Source organism: Drosophila grimshawi, unplaced genomic scaffold (assembly GCF_018153295.1).
Source record: "Drosophila grimshawi isolate 15287-2541.00 unplaced genomic scaffold, ASM1815329v1 contig_311, whole genome shotgun sequence".
NCBI classification, from domain to species: domain Eukaryota; kingdom Metazoa; phylum Arthropoda; class Insecta; order Diptera; family Drosophilidae; genus Drosophila; species Drosophila grimshawi.
The window spans coordinates 27945081-27967895 of record NW_025063098.1 but is presented as its reverse complement, the minus strand read 5'-3'; the positions used below and the strand labels follow the sequence as shown (position 1 = coordinate 27967895).

At 41.9% G+C, this 22815-nt stretch overlaps 3 protein-coding genes across 4 annotated transcripts; all 3 read left to right on the top strand.

The window, feature by feature from the left end:
- The first annotated feature begins 518 nt into the window (after positions 1 to 518).
- On the top strand, positions 519 to 2087 carry LOC6569648 (hatching enzyme 1.2). Its single transcript, XM_043215040.1, has 2 exons — positions 519 to 655; positions 1270 to 2087. The coding sequence occupies exons 1-2, from the start codon at positions 553 to 555 to the stop codon at positions 2073 to 2075; spliced, it is 909 nt and encodes a 302-aa protein (XP_043070975.1). The 5' UTR covers positions 519 to 552; the 3' UTR covers positions 2076 to 2087.
- A 513-nt stretch (positions 2088 to 2600) lies between these two features.
- Positions 2601 to 10960, top strand: LOC6569649 (ATP-dependent RNA helicase p62). 2 transcript variants are annotated; one of them, XM_001996040.2, is made up of 5 exons: positions 2601 to 3183; positions 5147 to 6259; positions 6325 to 6563; positions 9643 to 9821; positions 9893 to 10960. In XM_001996040.2, the coding sequence occupies exons 1-5, from the start codon at positions 2699 to 2701 to the stop codon at positions 10115 to 10117; spliced, it is 2241 nt and encodes a 746-aa protein (XP_001996076.1). In that variant the 5' UTR covers positions 2601 to 2698; the 3' UTR covers positions 10118 to 10960. The 2 variants fall into 2 exon arrangements, with proteins under 2 accessions (XP_001996076.1, XP_032597579.1); XM_032741688.2 differs by lacking the exons at positions 9643 to 9821; positions 9893 to 10960 and adding an exon at positions 7847 to 8247 and having other exon boundaries at positions 2675 to 3183.
- Positions 10961 to 11728: 768 nt separating this feature from the next.
- Positions 11729 to 13165, top strand: LOC6569650 (CAAX prenyl protease 1 homolog). Its single transcript, XM_001996041.1, has one exon. It carries the CDS (start codon positions 11729 to 11731, stop codon positions 13163 to 13165), a length of 1437 nt encoding a protein of 478 aa, XP_001996077.1.
- The last annotated feature ends 9650 nt before the right edge of the window (positions 13166 to 22815 follow it).

Sequence of the window (22815 nt, the reverse complement as noted above, 5' to 3'; positions counted from 1 at the left end):
GGTCACTTGCCCATCACTTTTTCCATTGCGGCATTAAATTACAAAGAGAGTCAGTCGACGATCGCCGATCGTTGGAGCTGCAATTTCAGATAGATTTTGGTTATGTTTCGCCGACATCGAAGACATCGAAGACATCGATACTGTTACCAGCCATCGTTGGCTGGGTGCGTTGTCCCACCTCCACCTGCGGCGCCGGATGGCCAACATTATTTAGTTTTTATTTTCGCACATTTTGCATAAATTAAATACAAGTCCAACGTTGTCTCCGGCTTGTCTTCGATAGCCGCCAGCCGCCAGCCAGTTTAGTTTAGTTAACGTCTTTGTGCGCCGCGGTTCGGTTCGGTTCCCCTTTTATTTCGGTTTAGATTCCATACGCACCTCTTCGGCATGGCGTAAATCACTCTAATAAACTCTAACAAAAAAAAAAACGCCAACAAAAAAAACAAAAAAAACGAAGGCTAACACAAAGCAGAGGCAAATATTTGTAGCAAAGTTGAATCAAAGTTTTTTATAATGTGCAAACGTTTGCTTTGGCTGCTGCCGCTTTGGTGGATGGCTTTCTGGCCAAACAGTGAAAGTGCCAAGCAGCCGCAGCGTGTCCATTATCCAGCTGGAGTGGATTTCTTTGAACACGAATTCACCAGCGTTGCGGCAGGTGCGTTTAATTCAAACACTTTTCTTGCTTCTGTTGCATTTCACAAGTTCACAACAACAATAACAACAACAACAACAACAACTGACTTGTCGACAATCAGCGGCTTTTTTTGTAAACAAACATTTCGCAGTGCGTTCAAAAAATGAATAATAATATTTGCAGACTGATTTTGGACGAAATTTATGTATTTTTCGACTCTTGCAATGATCTTGGCAAACATTTATATTTTTTGTGTTGTACAAAGAAGCCTAGCTTTAAATTGTTGCACTCTTAACGGAAGATGCAACATTGCAAATAAATAAATAATATTGGGAATTCTTTTGACTTTTGACTAGCACTGAATTATTATTTTTCTGTTTTCAATTTTATTGATGTGCAAAAAACAACTGTCAAAAATTCCAGAAGTAATAATATTGCCAGTGTGACCAAAATATGACACAAATTCCAATAAAAAGTCCTTTTGAGTATTTTTAATCGTGATTTTGAAACCGACTTAAGAAATTTAAAATAAGTTAAAAAGAATTGCAATAAAAAGTGAACTTTTTTCACTCACTGTACATTCCTTTCTCGAATTCTCACTTATCTCTCCCTTATGCTCTCTCCCCATCTCACAGATGAGTTGGATCCCTTTGGCCCTGATATCGGGGACGATGACCTGGGCATCGATGATCCGGAGACTATGCCGCGTTTATTCCAAGGCGACATTGCCATCGATCCCTACACGTATATAACATTGAGACTGGGCGTGAATCCGATGCGACATCCAAAGCGACTGTGGCCTAACGGAACGATTCCGTTTGAGATCAGTCCACGATATGAGGACAAGGAGTGGAAGCTGATTGTGCAAGCCTTGAAAACATTCAATGCGCTGACCTGTGTCAAGTTTGTCCCCTACGATGGGGAGGCGGATGATTACCTGCTGATCGAGCCACCGGAGGATGGACCCCTGGGCTGCTGGTCATATGTTGGGAAGCGGGGCGGGGAGCAGGTGGTGGCCCTGCAGCGTCCGGATGAGACGAGTGCCCATTGCTTCAGCAGCGAAGGCCGGATTATGCATGAGCTGATGCACGCCATTGGCATTTATCATGAACAGTCTCGAGCGGATCGGGATAACTTCGTTAAAATACACTGGGAGAATATTGTGCCGCGTTTTCGAAAGAATTTCAAGCTGATTTCGCGCAAGAAGGGGAAATACTCATTTGACTACGACTACAACTCGGTGATGCACTACGGGGAGTACTATTTCAGCAAGAAGAAGGGTGTGATGGCCACGATGACACCGTTGCAGCCGGGAGTTAGGATCGGACAGAGGAAGACGCTCAGTAAAATTGATTGCCTCAAGATCAATGATTTGTATGGGTGTCTGAAGGGGCGGCGTGGTAAAATGTACAGGAGCTTTTGTCACTTGCTAGGTTTGTAGGTGTTCAAGTAATTATTCTCCATATGAATCACATTGATTTACTAATTTAATAAATTATTTGACAAAATGAATTGCGTGCCTTATTTGAATTCAAAATTGTTTGGCGGTTTATTTGGGGTTGCCACCTCTACAAAATGTAGTAAGCCACTTCCCATTTGCTCAAAGGTTAGTTCAGCTGCAAAAACAGAAGGTGGCGCTTCAGTCTAAAGGAAATTATAAATATATCGGTAAAATTTTAAATTGATGATTTAAAATGAATAATGAACCCGATAAAAGTAGAGATAAAATACAAATCTTAACAATTTAAATATATTTGCACACATTTTTTTTATTTTAACCAAATAATAATAGCCTAAGGAGCACAACTTGCTGCTAACGTGTCTATATATGCGCCGATTAAGCGTATAATATATCGATATCAGTAAAGACAACCCTTGTGCACAATCGAAATGGTCAAAAAATGCTTGTTGCTATACTATCGTGAGCAAGAATTCATCGTCTTTCATTTCCATTTTGGACGAGGTTAGGTAAGAACACGCGCGGATTGACTTGCACGAGATTTGCGCATAATAAGTGAAAAATTTTGTAGGATTATACAAAATAAATTATTACTTTAGCATATTATGTTAAAATTCGTGCAATATGTGTCGCGAAAATCGTGCGAAGCCGCCGCCCTGCCCACGTGCTGCAGCTGGGGCAATTTATTGATTTCACCAGCAGCAAACAACAGCGTGCAAAAATGTATAACGCAACGTCGCCATTTTCTTTTTTGCTCAACCAACAGAAGAACCAGCAGCAGTTCCGCTTTGCTCTGCAGTGAACAACCACAACAGTTCCATCACAAAGGGAGCCGGTGTAGCCAGCAGGAGTCATCAGTTCGACTATTATTTTACAGTTGCTCCTACACAGCACAAACACAGCGTGCAGTTCACTTGTCGTCAACTCGATTTGATTCATCCAGATCAGTCTACGACTCGGCAACAGCAGCACTCCCAGCGGCAGACAGGCAAACTACAACTACTGTGTCCAACAACAACAAACGCACGAGGAAATCACTTTTTATTGACCCCGACGAGCAATCAGAGGAAATCAAAATTGAAGGAATAATGTGAGTACAAAGTAAATCTGAAAGAAAAAAATGCCCTTATATGTGCGTGCGTGTATGTGTGTGTGGTTATATACGATACGTGTGTGTAGTTGTTGGTTTTTTTCCGTCGCCATTTTCTTGGCCCACGCTTTGCGCTCAGCGTTCGTAAATTGTGTTTGTATTCGTTGAAACCCAACGATGAGTAATTAATGGAGAGTTTTGCTGCTGCTTCAAACGCCAAGGGGAAAGCAAACAGCAGAAAACCAACCAAAACTTCAGTTCAAATTATTTGTTTTATTTTTTTGTTATTATTTTGTTAACCCGAAAGTACAATAAATAAAGAGGGGGTGCTGTAAACGACAGTGTACGTCATAAAAGGAATTGGCTTGATTTGTGAAACGTGTCTTTACTTCGTTTGCTTTTTTATAGCATTTTAATTTGTCTCTGTATGCCCTAAACACGAACACGCACACACAGCGTGCTTCTGTATCTGTGTGTGTGGCGGCAATTTTCGCGTGTTCGTTGAACGTATAACAGTTGAATAGTACATAGTACAGTTTGCGTGCCCATGATTTTTTTTTATCGTTTGCTGTCATAGCTGATACCAAGCAATATGTCTGCATCTCTCTCTGCCTGCCTTTAGTTGTTAGTTTAAAATGTCAAATGACGCCAATTGATTATGAGAGCCGACCCTCCGCCTCTGTCCGCTGACTGCTGTCATGTTCGTGTGAGCGCACGATTTGCCTTTTTGCATGTCAAAGCGCGACAGGTAGAGAAACACACACACACACATATATGTATATATATATACAATGGAAGAGAGATGTGGAGTGAGTGAAAATGAGAGAGGCGGAGAGTAGGGAGAGTAGTGAACCGTAGCCAAAGACAAGACAAGACATTTGCTGTCTAATAAACGTTCAGCGTTTCGTTCTGTCAGCTGGCCCAAGTTAGCGTGTCTGTTGCTGCCTACAAACAAAGGGCGGAACAGTCCAAATTGACAGGCATTTTCTGTTTGGCATGAGGTGAAACAGAGAGAGAGAGATGGGTAGTTTATGGGACTGCAGCACATGCACATTACATACTGTTATACACATAGTTGTAGGTATGTATTTTTGTGTGTGTATAATTGATTAATGTCAGAACTGTAACATTTGTGTTTTGGCTGCCGCTGCCAGGTGCCGAGTTGTTTAGTTGAGCAATTGAAGGGGCGGTGCAATTCGGCGGGGGCGGGGCACTGTTTGTCCCTTTGGATATGCTCGAATTGCATGTTGCTGTCAATCAAATTTGCTTTACTGTTTGCATTATTCGAAATTTATTTAATTTCCCTAACACGCAATTAGTTTTATTTAAGTTTATTGCGGTTGTATTGCTGTCTCTCTCTCCCTCCTTTGTGTGCGGTGTGTGCTCTCTGTCAAATTTGTCAGATGCTTAGCAGCGTTGCCAGTCAGTCACAAAACTGACGCGCAGCAACCAACAACACAGCACAAGCATGCGATCAAAGTGAGAGCCCCAAACAGCAATGATAACATTTTCGGCAGCTGTGAAGATGTACTAAAATTGAAGAATTGAAGAAATATTTGAAATATTGTGCTGAAATAACATTTTGGGTATCTGTGCGAATTTACTAAAATTTGAGGAATTAAAAAATTATTTATAAATACTATAATTAATTCAGTTAATAGTGACGCAATAGTTAAGATTTAAATGCTTTCAATTAGGCTCAATTTCAAAATACCACAATTTTTCAACATAAACTATTATTTATGTATTTGATTACATTTTTAATAATACTCTCAAATAAATTGTAAAATGTTATGAGAAAAAGGCATCAATACTAAAATCTGGTGTTCTTACAACAAAAATAGAATTAATTAGAAATTTTCGTAATTTTACAAGTCTAAACTAATGACATCGAAAATGTCGAGTATTAACTTTAAATAAATTCGTGGAAAACGCTAATATATTTTTTGTATTACTTTTTCAGGGCACCACACGACCGTGATTTTGGATCCGGACCACGAGGCGGCCGCGACCGCGATGATGATCGACGTGGCGGCGGTGGCGGAGGACGTTTCGGTGGCGGCGGCGGCGGTGGTGGTGACTATCACGGCGTGCGCAACGGTCGCATCGAGAAGCGTCGCGATGATCGCGGCGGAGGCGGTCGCTTTGGCGGCGGTGGGGGTGGCGGCGGCGGCGGTGGCTTCGGCGGTGATCGTCGCGGTGGCGGCAGCCAGGATCTACCCATGCGCCCTGTGGACTTCTCCAATCTGACGCCGTTCAAGAAGAACTTCTACCAGGAGCATCCAACAGTAGCGAATCGTTCGCCCTACGAGGTGCAGCGATATCGTGACGAGCAAGAGATCACCGTGCGCGGTCAGGCGGCCAATCCCATACAGGACTTCTCAGAGGCGTATCTGCCCGACTATGTTGTGAAGGAGATTCGCAGACAGGGCTACAAGTCGCCGACACCGATTCAGGCGCAAGGCTGGCCCATTGCAATGAGCGGCGCTAATTTTGTGGGCATTGCCAAGACCGGCTCGGGCAAGACGCTCGGCTACATTCTGCCCGCCATTGTGCACATTAACAATCAGCAGCCGCTGCAGCGCGGCGAGGGTCCCATCGCATTGGTGCTGGCGCCCACACGTGAGCTGGCCCAGCAGATCCAGCAGGTGGCCACCGAGTTCGGTTCGTCGTCGTATGTGCGCAACACGTGCGTCTTTGGCGGCGCCCCGAAGGGCGGCCAAATGCGAGATCTGCAGCGTGGCTGCGAGATTGTCATTGCCACACCCGGTCGTCTCATTGATTTCCTCTCGGCCGGCTCGACGAACCTGAAGCGTTGCACCTACCTGGTGCTGGACGAGGCCGATCGCATGTTGGACATGGGCTTCGAGCCACAGATACGCAAGATCGTCTCACAGATTCGTCCCGATCGCCAGACACTCATGTGGAGCGCCACCTGGCCCAAGGAGGTTAAACAGCTCGCCGAGGATTTCCTCGGCAACTACATTCAGATCAACATCGGTTCGCTGGAGCTGTCGGCCAATCACAACATCCGCCAAGTGGTTGATGTCTGCGATGAGTTCAGCAAGGAGGACAAGTAAGCATTTTGCAATGGAGTAAAATTCACTTAGTAAAGCCCATCACGTATTTCTTTGTTTGCAGGTTAAAGAGTCTATTATCTGATATCTATGACACCAGCGAGAATCCCGGCAAGATCATCATCTTCGTGGAGACAAAGCGTCGCGTTGACAATCTGGTTCGTTTCATTCGCAGCTTTGGGGTGCGTTGCGGCGCCATTCACGGCGACAAGTCGCAGTCGGAGCGTGACTTTGTTCTGCGCGAGTTCCGCTCGGGCAAGTCCAACATTCTGGTTGCCACCGATGTGGCAGCCCGCGGCTTGGGTAAGTTTCTCTTGCACTCGAATATAAATTACATAGATTTCGACGTTTCGACACTTGATATAGACTACAGACACACACACACACACACAAAGAGACACCCGAAAACATATCCAACATCCTTCCATGTGTGGGCATTTCTAGAGCAACCGATTTAACTTGATTACAGCTTGATCAGCTACTTTGTATAGCGAAGACTGAGATTTATCAATCTTATATCTAAACAATATTAATTCATCATTATATCGAAATAATAGCTTGTAAACTATTTACTACAGCTATGGATAGATAGATAGCGCAATATATATAAAAATGATTAATATTTATGTTTCTCAAAAATTTTGACAGTTTCCATAGTTTTTATGCATGCTTTAACAGTTTTCCATTAAAGATTCTGATATCTGCTAATTTTGCTATAATGCTCAGTTGTATTCAAATTGGTTTCTTGTTGATTTGAGGTAAATCTGATATATTTCATCTTAAATTGGACAATCATTGCACTGTTACTAAATATAACCTTATTCGCATCTTCAAATTTGTCTGCTATAATTTGTCTATTACTTATCAAAAATTAAGTTTAAAATAGAAGTATAATTAATATTTGATATATGCTATTTATTTGCCCATAGCTGTATAAATAGTCTTATTATATGCCGCTCTCTTGTTTTCTTATGCAAGCATTTATAATTTTTAGTAAGCAAAATTCGACTTTATTGTCCCGTTTCTCCTCTGCGTGAAGGAAATGCCCACAACACACACACATCTGCTAAACACGCATGTTTGCCACACACAGAACATACAGAGTTACTCGCATATAGATACACACCACCACTACTACTACTTGTTAATGCCAATCCCCAGACAAAAACACACCCGCCCCGCAATCAAGTACACCCCCCTCATCCACATACCAACAAATGCATTTAGATAGTAATACAAGAACAAATTATTTGCTTGCGCGAGTGCGCGATATCAAATCAGTTTTTAAAACAGTTTGTATAGTCGTAAGCCAAACCAAAAAACAAAAAAAAACCACAACGTAAACTTTAATAATCAACATACATTTTTATTCCTTACCCCCGACCCGACCCGCCCACCACCCCCCCTGCACACCACCCCTTCCCCGGCCCTTGCCCCACCGTTAACGCAATGAAAAAACAATAAAAATGTGCGCCTTTTTGTTGCTGCTGTGCTGCACACACATTTTGGCTGTTCTGTGTGCGTGTCTCTCTCTGCCTCTCTCTCTCTCTCTCTTTGTCTCTCTCTTCCTTCTTTCTCGTTTACAGAGGCCGTTTATTGTAGTATGATGGGGAGGATAAATGACAAGCGACAAGTCCCAATGCCAAAGCCTGTTGTTGCACTCGTAACTTGAGCGACTACTTTTTGCTCGGGAAACATTGAGTTATTATGATATTCAGTAATGTGAAATGAATGAATATGAATATGAATATGAGTTCAGCTGATCGACGCGCGATCAACGTAACCGTTAATATTCGCAAAATACGAGACGAGACGTTGACGAGACGCATATCCCCAACATCATGCATCATACGTGGCCTCTGTCTGTGGCAGTCTGTCCTGAGAAAGAGCGTGTTCCAACAATTGCAAACCGAACGAACACACTAAAACAAAAACAAAACCATCAACCAAAATCAACCTACCAATAAATCAATCAAATCAAACCAAAGTCAAGTCAAATCAACAACAAACAAAACAAGCACAAGTCGGCTAACAAAATCAAAAAATAAAAAAAATCCAGTTGAAGGCGGCGCTGAAAAACAGGCATGATGAGAATTAAAAAACAAAAAAAAAACATCTTGAGGCTGCTGAACGTCGTCGTCGGCCGGCCGGTTGCTAAGCACACACCACAAACATCAGTCAGGCAGCGACAGCATCAACACAACACACACAGCTGAAGGATGCACCAAGCGCACACACATCCGAACCCCCCCGAACACACGCCAACACACACTTGCACACCACATGCTTATGAAAGAGCACAAATTTGTTGTGTGTGTGTGTTGTGTGTGCGTGTGAGGGACGACAAGAGAGATGCGTTTACCGAGAGAAGACGAAGAAGAAGAAGTGGAGAGCGTTGCTGCTGCTGCACTTTTTGTGTGGGTTTTTGGTGGCTACATTGTCGTCGTCGTCGCCGTCATCCATGGCGTCGCTGCTGCTGCTGCTACTGCTGAGTGCCTAGCTACCAATTGGGCCGCCCGCGCACACTGACTGCCAGCCGCCGCCCCGAGAGAGAGTGAGAGAGCGAGCGCCTCTCTCTATCCCCTCTCCACCCGCCTCCTGCGCCGCCGTCGTCGCCGTCGCCCGTCGTATAGTGGGCGTGGCAACTGACTGATAACCTGGACAGCCGCCGCCGCTTGTGTGTTTAAATAGAAACGTTTTGCTGGTCAACACGAAAATCGCGCCGCCTCCCCTTTTCTTATCTGCTACTAATTTGGTGGAGGAGGAGGAAGCGATTACCAAGTTGGCCCCGCTAAACACGAGTCTCGAATCGAGTCGCGTATCGAGTATCGAGTCAGATGAGTGTGTGAGGTGCACGCGGCTCATTGCAACAAACTCTCGCCACTCGCCTTCGTCATGCGATCACACTTTTGTTTTGAGGGGAGAGTTTGGACCACGAGCCTGCGCGGCGCCACAAAACCTTTGAGATTTGATTGAGAGAAATGAAATTGAATGAAACAATTTTGTAGCACCAAGAAGGTAACGTACATTTTGAAACATTTTCTTTTTTTTCGTAAAAAAAAAAACAAAGCAAAAAAAATATTTAATAAAAAAAAAAATGAAAAATACTACCTACCACCCATAAAAACTTTATTCAAAAGCGAAAAATCAAAAAAGACAAGTGTATTCAAAGTGTAAAACGTCTCGGAAAAACGCTAAAAATTGTTGTTGCAAATGCGAGCACAGAGCAAGGAGAAATATATTTATATATATCTTTATAATATCATTTGGCAATTTCAAAACTGTTCTTGATAATAAATAATAGTAATAATAATAATACCCTAAGCGATATCATTAGGTTTTTAAATGCTAATCAAATACCATTTCTTATTCACATGTGTAGACGTCGATGGCATCAAGTATGTCATTAACTTTGACTATCCACAAAACAGCGAGGACTACATACATCGTATTGGACGCACAGGACGCTCAAATACCAAGGGCACATCCTTTGCCTTCTTCACGAAAAACAATGCCAAGCAGGCCAAATCGCTAGTCGATGTGCTCAAAGAGGCTAATCAAGTAAGTGCTTTGAATTAAATGCAGATAAGGAGAAGTTTGTTTATTAACTTTATATTCCCCCTGTGCTGTAGGAAATCAATCCCGCCCTGGAGAATCTGGCTCGCAATTCGCGTTACGACGGCGGTGGCGGACGATCCCGTTATGGCGGTGGTGGTGGAGGCGGCGGTCGCTTCGGCGGCGGCGGCTTCAAGAAAAACACCCTGAGCAATGGACGCGGCTTTGGCGGCGGTGACGGTGGCGGCGGTTTCGGTAATCGGAATGGCGGCGACGGCGGAAGACACACGCGCTTCGATTAAAGCTAAACAGAACTAACCAACTATACTATCTACATATAGTAGCATCAGTTGATTTGAATAGCAAATGAGAAGCAGCTCTCCTTAGGCGTTAAGATTAATTTAAGTAATAGATACAAATTAAGATTTTCGTACAACTATATATATCAAACTTTCATCTCCAATTTGTGGAAGAGACAACGCGCAGAACCGCAGAACCCGCCAGAAAATGGGGTCTATTATTATATATGTATGCGGATTCTTATAACTCAAAAACCACGAACAAACCAATTCAACATAGCATTTTATGTTTAGCAAACTTGTAAATTATTTGACGCTGCCCTCCTCCTCCAGAGAGCGGCAATTTTTGAAACCCCCTCCCACAATCACTATACACAAGAAAACAACACTATTTATGAAATTGCAAAACAAAAACCAATTTTTTAAAATATGATGTGATAATCTTTTAATTTAATACAATATATCACTTAACTAACTAAAACAATACGTGTCGTGTGCAAGGCAAGAGCAAGGATCATTCCCGTCGTGTACCCCTTTATGATGATGATGATGATGTTAATGACAAGGAGCAAAGGCGTTGTCCGCCCGCCTTTGCTCGAATATAATATATATATGTATGCCTATATATATATATATATAAATTCTTCAATTTACTTATTTTGGAAATGAACTTTTGGATACATTTTATGGCACAACCAACCAACAACAACACACCATCAACAAGAACTAAAAATAAATGTTAAATACTAAAAGATACAAATATGCATTGTGTATTGTAAAAGGAGCGAAGAAATTCCTCCATTCAATTACATTTTTTTGGAAAATAATAAATGTGTGTAAAACCTACTTACAACCAAAACCAACAAGAAAAAGAAAACACAAACGTTGCAAGTTTCAATCTAGAATTTAAAGTTGAAAATTCCACAACTTAAACGTAAAAGTTGCAGGAGCCCCCCGAGAAGAATGGTTGGCCAAGAAAAGGACTATCAATTCTTGCAGGCATCATTAAATGTAACTCTTAGCCGCATTGAAAACTGTCAGTCCAATTTCAGTGGAGCGACGCCCAATGTCAGATAAGGAACAACTTACGTTATGGGTGGGCGGGTAGGTTCTTCGTGGGTATCGTAAGCCTCGGGCTCGAGACTCGAGAATGGTAAGCAGCACGACAAGCAACCGTGTCGTCTGACACCACATTTAGACGCAATGAAGCCAATTTTGTTCTCCAATTCTCTTTTCTGTTTTTAGCCTGTCGCTCAAAAGTGCTTATGACATGTTTCGTATTGAGGCGCTGATTGCTGTGCGATATGCCCCATTGTGAGGCACACAGATGGCTGCCAGTGGAACTGTTGTAGACATAACCTGGGTCAGCGCATGCCGACCAACAGCTAAGGGTTATATGTAACCAGCAGGTATTATCTTACAAATATATATTTAGACTATCAGTTTGATAAATCAGATGCGGAAGTCATCAAATTGGAATTATGTTGAACTATATAAATATATGTACATATGTAGTTCTATAGGAAAGAAGGCGTTGCTTTCGCTTGTTATCCAGAAACTCGCATTTGTTTGAACTTAAATTGTAGAGTCTGATTAGATATGAATAAATTGGACATGGCATATGCACTGTACCAGGATCCAATGCAAAGCCAGCCAATGGTCGTGCCGGACACGGGAATCGGTTTGCGATTGGTGCCCAAACAGTTTAGTTTAACGGATCCGGTCCTGTTGCGTCACGTCCTCTGCATGATGAACTTGGTAAGGAACATTTTTCACGTCTATTTGTGTTGGCGCCAGCTGCGAACTTGCAACTGGACTAAGGAGCCACCACGCAAATTGCAGGACAGCCTCTCGAGGAGCGCCTTCAACACGACCAAGGATGAAGAGATGTATTCGGTGGAGTCGCTGCTACTCTCCTATATATTCGATTCGATATTCTGCTGGATTGAATTGTATTTTGGCGTCTATCCCGCGTTGTGGAGGGCTATCATCCGTTACTATGGCATCGTGGACGATTTGATCTGGCAGAGCATTGCGTATGTCGCATTGTTCTCCAGTTATATGGTCGCCCGTCGCTTGCCGCAGATCTTTTACAGCAAGCTGGTGCTGTCCAAGTGGTATGGCATAAATAGGGAGAAGTCAATGTCACTGGTGGGTCTGCTTTGCTTCTTCTCCCTGCTGCTCGTCATGTTGCAGGTGATCCTGATTCCGCTAACTCCCGTCTTTCTGTACATTGAGAGTCATGGCGGCAGATTTTTTGTGCTCTGGATTTGGGGCTTTCTGTTTGTCGTAACAATTGCTGCTTTTGCGGTCTTCAGTCTTTTTGGCTTACCTTGCATTGGGACAACGACGAAATTGGTTGAGGGTGACTTATACAGTTCCCTTACGGATATACTGGATGTCTTCGGATTTCCGCCTGGCTGTGTCTACATTATACGCACCTTTGATATCGATACGGCGACTGCATATGCCTGGAACTGTTGCTGTCGCCAGCGGGTCTTCATCTTCGAGAACTTGTTGTTCAACCAGGGCAGACCGTTGTCGGAGCTGCTGCCGGAGGAGATTGGCAAGGGGCTGCACAGCCAGGAAGTGGTTGCGTATATTGCACACGAACTCGCCCATTCTCGTCTGAAGCATGTTGTGAAAACCTTCTGCATGTTGCATGCCTCACTCTTGGTATATTTAATGATTTTCGGAACCTGCTATCATGAAACTGTTATCTATGAAGCTGCCGGCTTCTCGGCCAGCTTCTATCCACCGATCGTTGGCTATTGGTTGGTTTACAAGTATGTTATGCCGCTATATCTAACAATTACCAATTGGATCATTTTCTATTTCTTGCGCAAATTTGAGTATTCGGCGGATAAGTACGTCTTTAACTTGGGATATGGAGATGTGCTCAGCACTGCTTTTCTCAAGCTATTCGAAGACGGGCCCGTCTTCCCCGTGGTAGATCCCTTGTACATGATGTGGCATCGCTCCAGGCCAACCTTTTTACAGCGTATCCACCGCCTCAGCAAATTGCGAAAGTCTAAAATGAGCGGATCATAATACATTACCTTACATGGTGTGTGTTAAGTGTTTACCAAGCTAAACAAAATTGTTGTTTATTATGTTTATTTAGTTTGATTAAATCGCCAAGAAGATAAAATATTTTTGTCTCTGATTAGGTTGATGTATTAGCTAAATTGCCTTCTAGCTGGAATAAAAAATGCTGCATAATTTTAGGGGCAGGTGATAGACATGAAAATCAATCGAAAACACAAAATCAAAACAAACAACAATCAAAACAAAACTTTCAACACAGGACTGGACTTGTACTTTGTATTTATAGGAATATATATATACATATATGTATATATGTATTTTTTAAAATCAGGATCACTTAAGTAACCCAACAATTGTTTTATTCTTAAAGATGATAATCTATTTATCATATCCTGTTCTCATCCTGACTGCAAATGCTATCTAAGTTAATAACTCCCCGAACGGCATTAACCAGCTGCGCAACACACACACTTGTAATGCACACTAGCACTGCACACACATATACATTCATGCACTCACACACACACACACACACACTCGTATACACACACTTATAGCTTTCTCACACCATTTATAGCTTTCTCACCGAAACCAAATGCTAGCAAATTACTCTTTGTGAGTAAGCTCACTGCACACATCTAAAGTACCCTCCACCCCACTCCCCTCCCTACCACTGCTCTTCTCTTCATATCCTGGCATATCTTGATAGGGGAAGCCACTTAAGAGGGGAACGAAGCAGGTCACTTGCTTTGCTGCGCGCGCACTCCGATTACAAAAGAGACGCCACCAGCATAAATTCATTAAATTTGCTTAATTTCACCATACACACACAAATACACACACTCACACATACACTCGAGTGGTACACAAACACATCTGACAATTGCCTGACATTGTGTCGGAGTCAAGGAAATGTGAGTAGGATTTGCTTTCGGGAAGCCAAGACAACCAGTTGAAATTCATTGATTGTATTTACAACACCCGCGACGGTTGTAGGTAGTTAGCCCAAGCCACGATTGCGGCTCAACACACACAAACACACACACACACACACTCAGGCAAAAATATATATCTAGAAAATTGCCTTTTGCAATTTCTTATACTTTTTACGATTAAAAAATAAAATATAAATTCTTCAAAAATATTATCCAAAACTTTCAGAAAGTTATGTCGAAACACTATTTAAATTTTGAAAAATTGTTCTACATTCTTATATATTTTTTTTGAGTGGAGTTAGACACACCCATACACACACGCACACACACATAAACACACACGGCGCTTTGGTAATTTGACGCGTTATCACTTGTGTTGAGTTTGTTATCATTAAGCGGGCGCTGGCTGCTCTTTAGCCAAATCAGAGAAACTCGTCCCGAGCATTGCGCTCAAGTTAATAAAATCCACGCCCCTTCCACAGAGTCCATTGCCCGCATACACACACACACACACACACACACACTAACACAGACATCAAGCAAGCTTTAATAGCAGCCGGCGTTTAACTACTTTGGAAAGGAGCTGGTGGGGCTGGTAGGGTCTGTATCTGGTTTGGGAGGCGCTTGTTTTTGACAACTTGGGCATAATAAGACATTAACTTCATGCACATCAAATACTTTATTTATGGGCGTCTAGAGTGCGTGTATGCTTAAGCGTGTGTGTGAGTTGCTCTGTGTGTGTGTTTGTTGTTGCTCTGCACACTTCAAAAGGCTGGCGTTGCGTTTGCAACGCCCATTTGCCCGGCGCCCAGCTAACTGTGAGCATCTTAGATTTCTCCAGCGTGCTCATAATTTCTTGCCATGCTTTCTCCTATACAGCCCCTGCCCAGAGCCAACTCGCACCCCTCCTCCTCCTCCTCCTCCAATAGCCCCGTTCCCATGCTTGCTTGCTTTTTAATTTCGTTTTGCCTTTTATTTTATTTCTACCTCGCTTGCTCTCTCTTTCACACACCCTCTCTGTCTCTCACTCTCTCTCTCTCTCTCTCTCTCTCTCTCTCTCTTTCTGTCTCTGTCTCAGTCTCTCTGGGCGTAAATCTTTTCTTTTATATTTCGTGTGCTCGTCTTGTTTATTTACCATCGCCCGCCGCCTGTTCGGGCCGTTTGGCAAATTAAGTGCAATTGCTTGAATTTAATTTCATGCAAATAAAAGTTTTGATTAGACGCATCCCACCACGTGCCACCCCACCATTCTCTCCCCGCCCCTCCCCCTGCCTCTTTGGTGGCATGCCTGCCGAGTTGCCCTTGGCTTCCTTTCAAGCGCACACATACCCCGACACACATGTGGCAGTCACGTGGCGCTTTGTTGTAATTAAGTCCGTGCCCATAAATGTGCTCCGTCACTCAGTCAGTTAGTTAGTCAGTCAGCCACTCAGTCAGCCAATCAGTTAGTTGGTCTTCTTCGCGCACTGAGTTTAACGCGGCGTATGCGAAATATTCGCCAGATGTCTTTTGGATTTGTGGCGCATAAATCATGTCATTTCGCTTAATTTATTGTCGATCCCTTAAGCATATTGTTCAGCAAGTATTCTTAAATTGATTTGACTTTTAAATCTATCGCTCTCATATTAATTAACAAATTCCCTTTTTGTGTTGGCCATATAAAAATCTATTTACCAATTTCTGAACTTATTTTATTTGGGAATTTCTCAATGGATTTTCTGGCTTAACTTCACCTTGCAGCTATGGGTAAGCTACATAATTAAATTAAATGCAAATCATTACAAACTTCATAATTGTTATTTATGGGTTTTCTCAAAAATATATTTCAAATTCAAAAGCAAACAAATTTGTTGTTCTTATTTTGATTTGGTAAATCAAAGCATCGGTACTACAAGCCGTAATTATGGATTTGAACAGTATGTTGGTAAGAGCATAAGTTTGTTTTCATAATATATATAAAACATAATATAATAATAATGAATACCGACAAGGGCCTTCGTTTGTCGCCTCACTCACCACTGCTCTCAAGCCTTGCAACATTCTGTGTCATATTTTGGATGCCACTCAGCACGAAACATAATTCAATATAGCGTCAGGCAAGAAGACGCCTGAGACTTTGCTTTCAACCCGCTGTCTCCCCTTTGCATAATGATGTCACAGCATATTACATATTATGTAAATATAAAATTCAATTGTTTAAGCATTTAGCAGGATGCATAATTTATTAAAATGGCACACCTGACGCATGCCAGCAGGCGGCGTTGCCTAGAATATGAGTAGGGCTGGGCAGATTATAAGAGTTGGGGTTACTGCCAGGTGCCAGACGACGTTGCCAGGTTGGGGGGCGTGTATCTGAGTTCCCGGAACGGCATCTTGACGGCTATTGGCTTTTGTTGTACAGCTGCTGCTGCTGCTGCTGCTGTTGCTGCCGTATGAGGCAGACAGGCGGGCGGGCAGCCAGTCGATGTTGCAGTCAGTGACATGACAAGAATATAAACAGAAGATGACGTGGAAAGGGAGGAGATGGGTATCGGGGGTTGGGGGTTGGGGTTTATTGCAGCTGCAGCTGCAGCAAAGGGAGGGCCGGCTGCGTTTGCGAAATTGATTTTTAAACAGCAGCCATCCAGGGCGAAACTCATGTCGTTAGCAAATCATAAAAGCGTGAAAGTTTTGCTACTCATAGAAGCTGTTGTTACTGCAGCTTAATATTACACTGTGAGAAAACCAATCAGAACATATAATGAAATTAATTTTCTAAGAATACTTACAAAATAGAGTAAAATATTCAAATAGTTGAATACTTACTTTTTGTAATTAATATTCACAGATAAATAAAATATTGTACGTAAATAATTAAAGATAAATGTATATCAATCAATTTGAATCAATCCCAATTTAAGTGTAAACATTTTGTTTCTGTGCAACGATTTAATTTTGTAAATTAAAAATATCTAAAAATAAAAATTAGTCAGGATGAAATTTATATTGAGCACGGAGAGCAAAATTTTGAAAAGAAAGAAATGTAATAACAAAATCTTAATTTTTCTTAGTGTATGTAGTAGTTGCTTTGTCGTCGCATAATGAGTAAAGGGGGCTGGTGGGGCGGCATTGAGCTAGCAGCTCCCAAGTGCTCCTGACTAGCTGCAGTTGACATTAAGTAAGATGGATGGCGTTGACGTTGCGTGCAACATTTAACGCTGATCCCTTTGAGTCGCATATTGATGCCAAAAACGCCTTGCGAAGCCGAGGGGTGGCAAATTCAATTTGATGCTGGTCAAGTAAATTTTGTAGCAAGTTTTTAATGGTGCGCGTCAGCGGCTTGATGACTTGATGGCCTGCTGCTGGCTTGTCTTGGCTTCGCTTGTCAAGCTTCAGCTTGATTCCGGGATCCGCAATCTGCTGACTTGCTCTGCTAAATTAGCGTTGCAAATATGCGAGCAGGACTCGCAGGACGCACACTCGCTGTAGTCCTGCCCCAAACAGATTTTCATATTAAAGTTGCAGCCAACTTTGGCTCAACATTCTTCCCGCTGTCGCTCCCGCACTGCCTCCATCTCTTGGGGAGCGTTTTTATGCAAGATTTATTGCTATTTAAACGACGCATAATGTGTCCTGGTTGGTGATGTTGTTGCTGCTGTTGCCACAGTTGCTGTTTCTGCTATTGCTGTTGGTAGACAGACAGACACCAACACCAACACCATGACACACTTGACAACGTGCTCAAGTGGCTGGCTGCCTGAACCCCCTTTATCTCCCCCTCTCTCCACCTCGTCTCTGTCCATACATTGTGCAATATTTTATTTACATTTTTCATTCGTCGCCTGCCTTGGCATATCCTGTTGTTGAATCCTTTTTTGCCGCCCGCCTGCTGTTTGCTTTTACTGGCCCCTGCAGTCTTGTTTTTTGTTTTTTGTGTTTTGTTTATGTGCTCCCCACGTTTTTCCCTTTTCTCTTTTTGTTATTTACATTTTTGTTTCATTTTTCTAATGAGCTGTAATTTCTGTTTTTATTTACAGGCGTCATGCGTGCACAAACACCAATGAAAACAAATACAAATAATACACAACGAAATATGTGTCTGCTTGTTGGAGGTGTGAAAAGCACTTCTAATATTCAAATGGCTTTGCCTCACATACCCCCACACATATCCTTACACCTCTCCTACTCACCATACGACTCCTGTCCTCTTTTTAGGTGTCTGCCTTGCCTGCTGTCGGTGGCATTTCCAACAAGCCGTTGTTGTCTTGGGGCAAGGCCACGTTTCGTATTTAAATATGATGCATGCTACCTCAAAGACGGCAATTTTAATTGCATTCCAATCAGCACAAATACAATCATACAGCCCCATCATTTATTTATATTTCCGCATGAACCTTCATTGTTTTTGAGATGTGCGTGTCTAAGTTAATGAGTGCTTGTTATTCAAACTATGTAATCTAAGTACAATTCAAATACCTTTGTAAACTATAATTACAGCAAGTACAAATGGTACAAGCTTGAGTACACCTAAGTTTGTTTGACAACTGAATGCCTTTTCTACAGGTTTCAGATTTCTCTATCTCCATTTAATTTGTACCCTCAGAAAGGAGAAAACAATACTACAATCGCTCTGAAAATATCTTATTGATTGAATATAAATAAAATTTACAATTTAACATTTTGTATTCTATTCAGAAAATGTATTTTTATTAGAATCGTAAGATACGCTCAGGGTTATAGCTGATGAGCTTTGATAGGAGCAGCATTGGGTTAGATTTGTGGAAGGAGTCAGAGAGTTAAACAGTCTTTTTTTTGCCCCATCTCAAATTTAAATAAAAGCTTAAAAATATTTATCATTTTTAAGTATCATTTTTCTGAATAGTATATATTTTTCAAGGTAATGTTCAGGAAAACTTAGATAATTATTATTGATACATATTATCTATTTATTTTCATAACTAAGCTGATGGGTTCTCGGCACTGATACTTGTTGACAAATGCAGATGTAAATATTTTTTATTTATATATGTAATCTTTAATAATGGCGACTAATATTAAATAAACCTATCCACTTACTTAATATGCAGAGGGTTTATTAAAAGTAATCAATTATTTGCTGTTTTGAGAAAACGAAGTTGCTTTTAAATTAAAATTAAAATTTATATAAACAAGGTTATTTTAATAAGTATATATTTGATTTGCACGCTCACATTTAATTATTAGCCAAGTACATATAAGGGATTTAGAGAACTGCTTCTTAATTATGTGTTCACTTAATTAAGTGAAAGACAGTGTAAATAGAAATCAAGAGATGACCCTTAGAATGTGGTCTTGTTAAGATTTGTTGTCTAACTGAAATTATCTGTCGAGCATTCGTAATGCACAAATTGAATTTGCCTAACATTTCATTGGCAACTTCTCGCGGCAATAGCCTTGAGCATTCAGCATTTTGGCTTTGTGAAACATCAGACGCAGCCTCGCCGCGGCGACCCCTTTGTGTCCTGATCCTTAGATCCCAGTGCAAGCTAACCGACACCACCAACTGACTGACTGACTGGCTGGTTGACTGGCTGGCATGTTGGCCTCGCTTCAGTACAGTTAGTCGGCCAGTGGACTCAGTCGACTTCTCCATTAGCCTTTGGAGTGTAAAATTGTGCAAACAATTTCAATTATCCCCGAAGGCGCGTTGCAGGCACAGGACGAGGCAAACGCAAAGGCAAACGAGATGACAACGAGCTGAAAAAATAGAAGAAAAAACCAAAAATATTTATGTATGTATGTAATAATAGAGGCAACAAAAACAAGTGTAATAATGACCCCGGCTAACAGTTGGCTTTTCTTTGCGCTTTCTTCTTGCTTTTTTTTTCTTTTTACGGCAAATGGGCGCAGTTAAAATTTAGCTCCGCACATTTAGAAACTGACTTGAAGTTTTGTTGGGTTGCCACGGTAACCAAAAAAAAAAAACAAAAAACAAGAAGGACGAAAATTTAATAAAGCGGCTAAAGCAGAATGCAGCCAAATTGGGAGCAGACAATGGCCCAGTGAGTGGACTTGAAGCCAATGCACACAAATTTTAAGCTTATGGCCCAATGAATGCAAGACGTTGTTGGCATGTGGCTGCTGCAGTTGAGCAGCTTGTTGGCCAACAACGAAATGAAGTGGTAGCAGCAGCAGCAGCAGCAGCAGCAGCAGATAGCCGGAAATTGGCGCGGCCAACATTGGCTTTAAAGACGATGACTTGGCCTTTTGCTGTTGGCCACTTTTTGCTTGGGTTCTCGCCTTTGCCAGCTGGCGGGGTTTTCATTCAATCATCCATTTATTTTTTGACCATTTTCCAAGACAACTTGGTGGTCATGTTGCCCATTGATGATGCCAGAAGAAAGCGCAGACTGATACAGAGAGCGAGAGAGAGAAAGAGAGAGAGAGTGCTAAGAAATGCTTTCAGCCGGAAGCGCAAAGATAACACTGTGTGTGTGTATTGGTGTGTGCGTGTGTGTGTACATGAGTATGTGTGTGTATGTATGTGTCTGTGGTTGGGGCTTCTTCATACATAAATGCAAGTAATGCGGAAAATATGAAAAATGTTTGGCATGTAATAAAACATACAGCTCGAAGGATGCAGGACTCACCATGCGGAACGCGGCCACGAATAGAATAGAATATAGTCTGAATAGAAAACACTCCTACCCACAACTCCCCCTCCCCTCCCTTCCCACTCACACATATACTCAGCCAATATGCAACGCAAACAATAAAGCAACATTACAAAGTGGCATGCGTTATAATTGAAAATAAATATAGAAGTGTGCAAAATCAAAAAACATTTTGATTATGTACTCTGAATCGAGACTGAGACAAACAACTAATTGATGATTGATCAGAATTTGCAAGAAAACGAAAGTCATCCTTTAAAAAAATGAAGACAACGTTTTCTTAAAGTGTTTGAAATGATTTTATTGTAGAAGATGTAAAAGAAGAGTTGGATACTTTCAGTACAAAATAGAAAAGCATTCTCAAAAAAATCCTGTTTATTTCTGCTTTAGAAAAAATGCCCAACAATTAAAAATAAAAATCTTGCCAGCAATTTTCAAGTGGCAAGTGCGCTTATTGAAAATGTTCTTTCAGCAACAAACGGAGTATTTTATTAGCTGCACCCAACAACTGCGAAAGTTGGTTGTGCAAATTACAAGGTCACAACTGTCCCCATGGGCGATCGGTTCAATCCAACTCATTATCTTTTGTGCATAGCCCGGGGCCTGTTGGGCCCATAATAATTGCTCAAGTCGCCTGGCTACCTTGGACAGCTTACATAATAAACCAATTACCGAGGCGCCTTGGTCAACTTAATTATGCGTCACATTGCAACACTTCTCTTTGCCCCAATTCTACTCACCGCCCACCACGCCCCTCCCCCCGTCACCACACATCTCTTTCCTGTCCTCTTCTTTTGGGTCGCCTCGGGGCCTGGCATTCAATACAAAGAGCCAAAAATCGAAGCTCGAACACAATTGCTGCCACATAATTCACAAAATTCCGCATAAAAGAAAAATCGGTTTTTGGTTGGGTGTTTGTTGCATGGGAAGGGGTAACTAATGGTGGAAGTGGGGGGGAGGGTGGCCTGGAGTATGTGTCGAGTATATAACTGTAACCATATTGCGCCTCGGTCGCCTTTGTACTTCTGCGGAACAAGGAGCTGGGGGTCACACCATCTGCGCTGTGTTTTGAGTGGGCGGCGGGGCAAACGAAAATTTGAAAATTATTGCAACAGCAGCCGACGAATTTGAAAGAAGAAGGCGGCACATGAAAATCATTGAAATGCTTTTGGCACTTTTTGGCGCAAAGTTGTTGCCGTTATGATTATTGTTATTATTGGCACACAACACCCGCGCCGCCCTGCCCCCCAGCTAGCCACCCAGCAGCTGAGCACTCATAAAGCAGCTCGCCTCGCAACAACAATGCATGCCACAAATTCACCAGCAGCGGCAGCAAACAACAAGAACAACTTCCAATTTCTTGGCATCTGCGTCGCCTTCAACACTTTAGCCATACGTTGAGTTTCTTTATTGCTGTTATTGTTGTTGCATTTGAAATTTATGACTTTTTGACTATTGGCAACAGATTGCCTGGCAAGTTCATTATTTTGGCATGGAAAACTTTTGAATTTTAATTGGAGAATTATGCACATTTCGCCCATTTTAATGAACTGTTGCAGTAATTTGATGGCTTTCGAGCCGCTTTGAACGCTTTATGCCCTTTTTTTGCCAATTAACTGGCTCATGAATTTGGCACATTGTTAACTCATCCAGAGAGCCCTAGGGTCGGCCAAACTGGAGTTAAAATCCCCACAGACAGAGTTTGGGACACATGCAACAGTCAGCGCCAAAAGTGCTCGACACTGCTTAAATATGTGAATGTGTGCTGGATTTTAAACAACCGAATCAATAGCAATTGTACTTATGGAATACTCTTTCAATATTGCATAGATCGCAAAGTTTAAGCGGATTATGAACAAATATTTGAAACCAATTTGTAGGGCTTACAATAAAAAACTAAAGCTGTTCCAAACGTCGTTAAAAATTATACTCAATAAGAAAGTAGCGTAAGAGCACTGATATTACATTAATAGGGAATTGAAGATCTACATAGAATATTTACAAGCTCCATAAAATAGTCGATGTATACTTTTTTTAATAAAAGTGCACGCTCGTGTCGCACTCTGTCCAAACTGCAAACAACAAA

What these genes read in the sequence shown, in the direction of transcription:
- LOC6569648 (XM_043215040.1), top strand. Translation starts at nt 553, where the DNA reads ATGGCTTTCTGGCCAAACAGTGAAAGTGCCAAGCAGCCGCAGCGTGTC. An exon ending in ATTCACCAGCGTTGCGGCAG is followed by an intron (nt 656 to 1,269) that starts GTGCGTTTAATT and finishes CCCATCTCACAG; the next exon opens with ATGAGTTGGATCCCTTTGGC.
- LOC6569650 (XM_001996041.1), top strand. Translation starts at nt 11,729, where the DNA reads ATGGCATATGCACTGTACCAGGATCCAATGCAAAGCCAGCCAATGGTC.
- LOC6569649 (XM_001996040.2), top strand. Translation starts at nt 2,699, where the DNA reads ATGTTAAAATTCGTGCAATATGTGTCGCGAAAATCGTGCGAAGCCGCC. An exon ending in GAGTTCAGCAAGGAGGACAA is followed by an intron (nt 6,260 to 6,324) that starts GTAAGCATTTTG and finishes CTTTGTTTGCAG; the next exon opens with GTTAAAGAGTCTATTATCTG. An exon ending in TGCTCAAAGAGGCTAATCAA is followed by an intron (nt 9,822 to 9,892) that starts GTAAGTGCTTTG and finishes CCTGTGCTGTAG; the next exon opens with GAAATCAATCCCGCCCTGGA.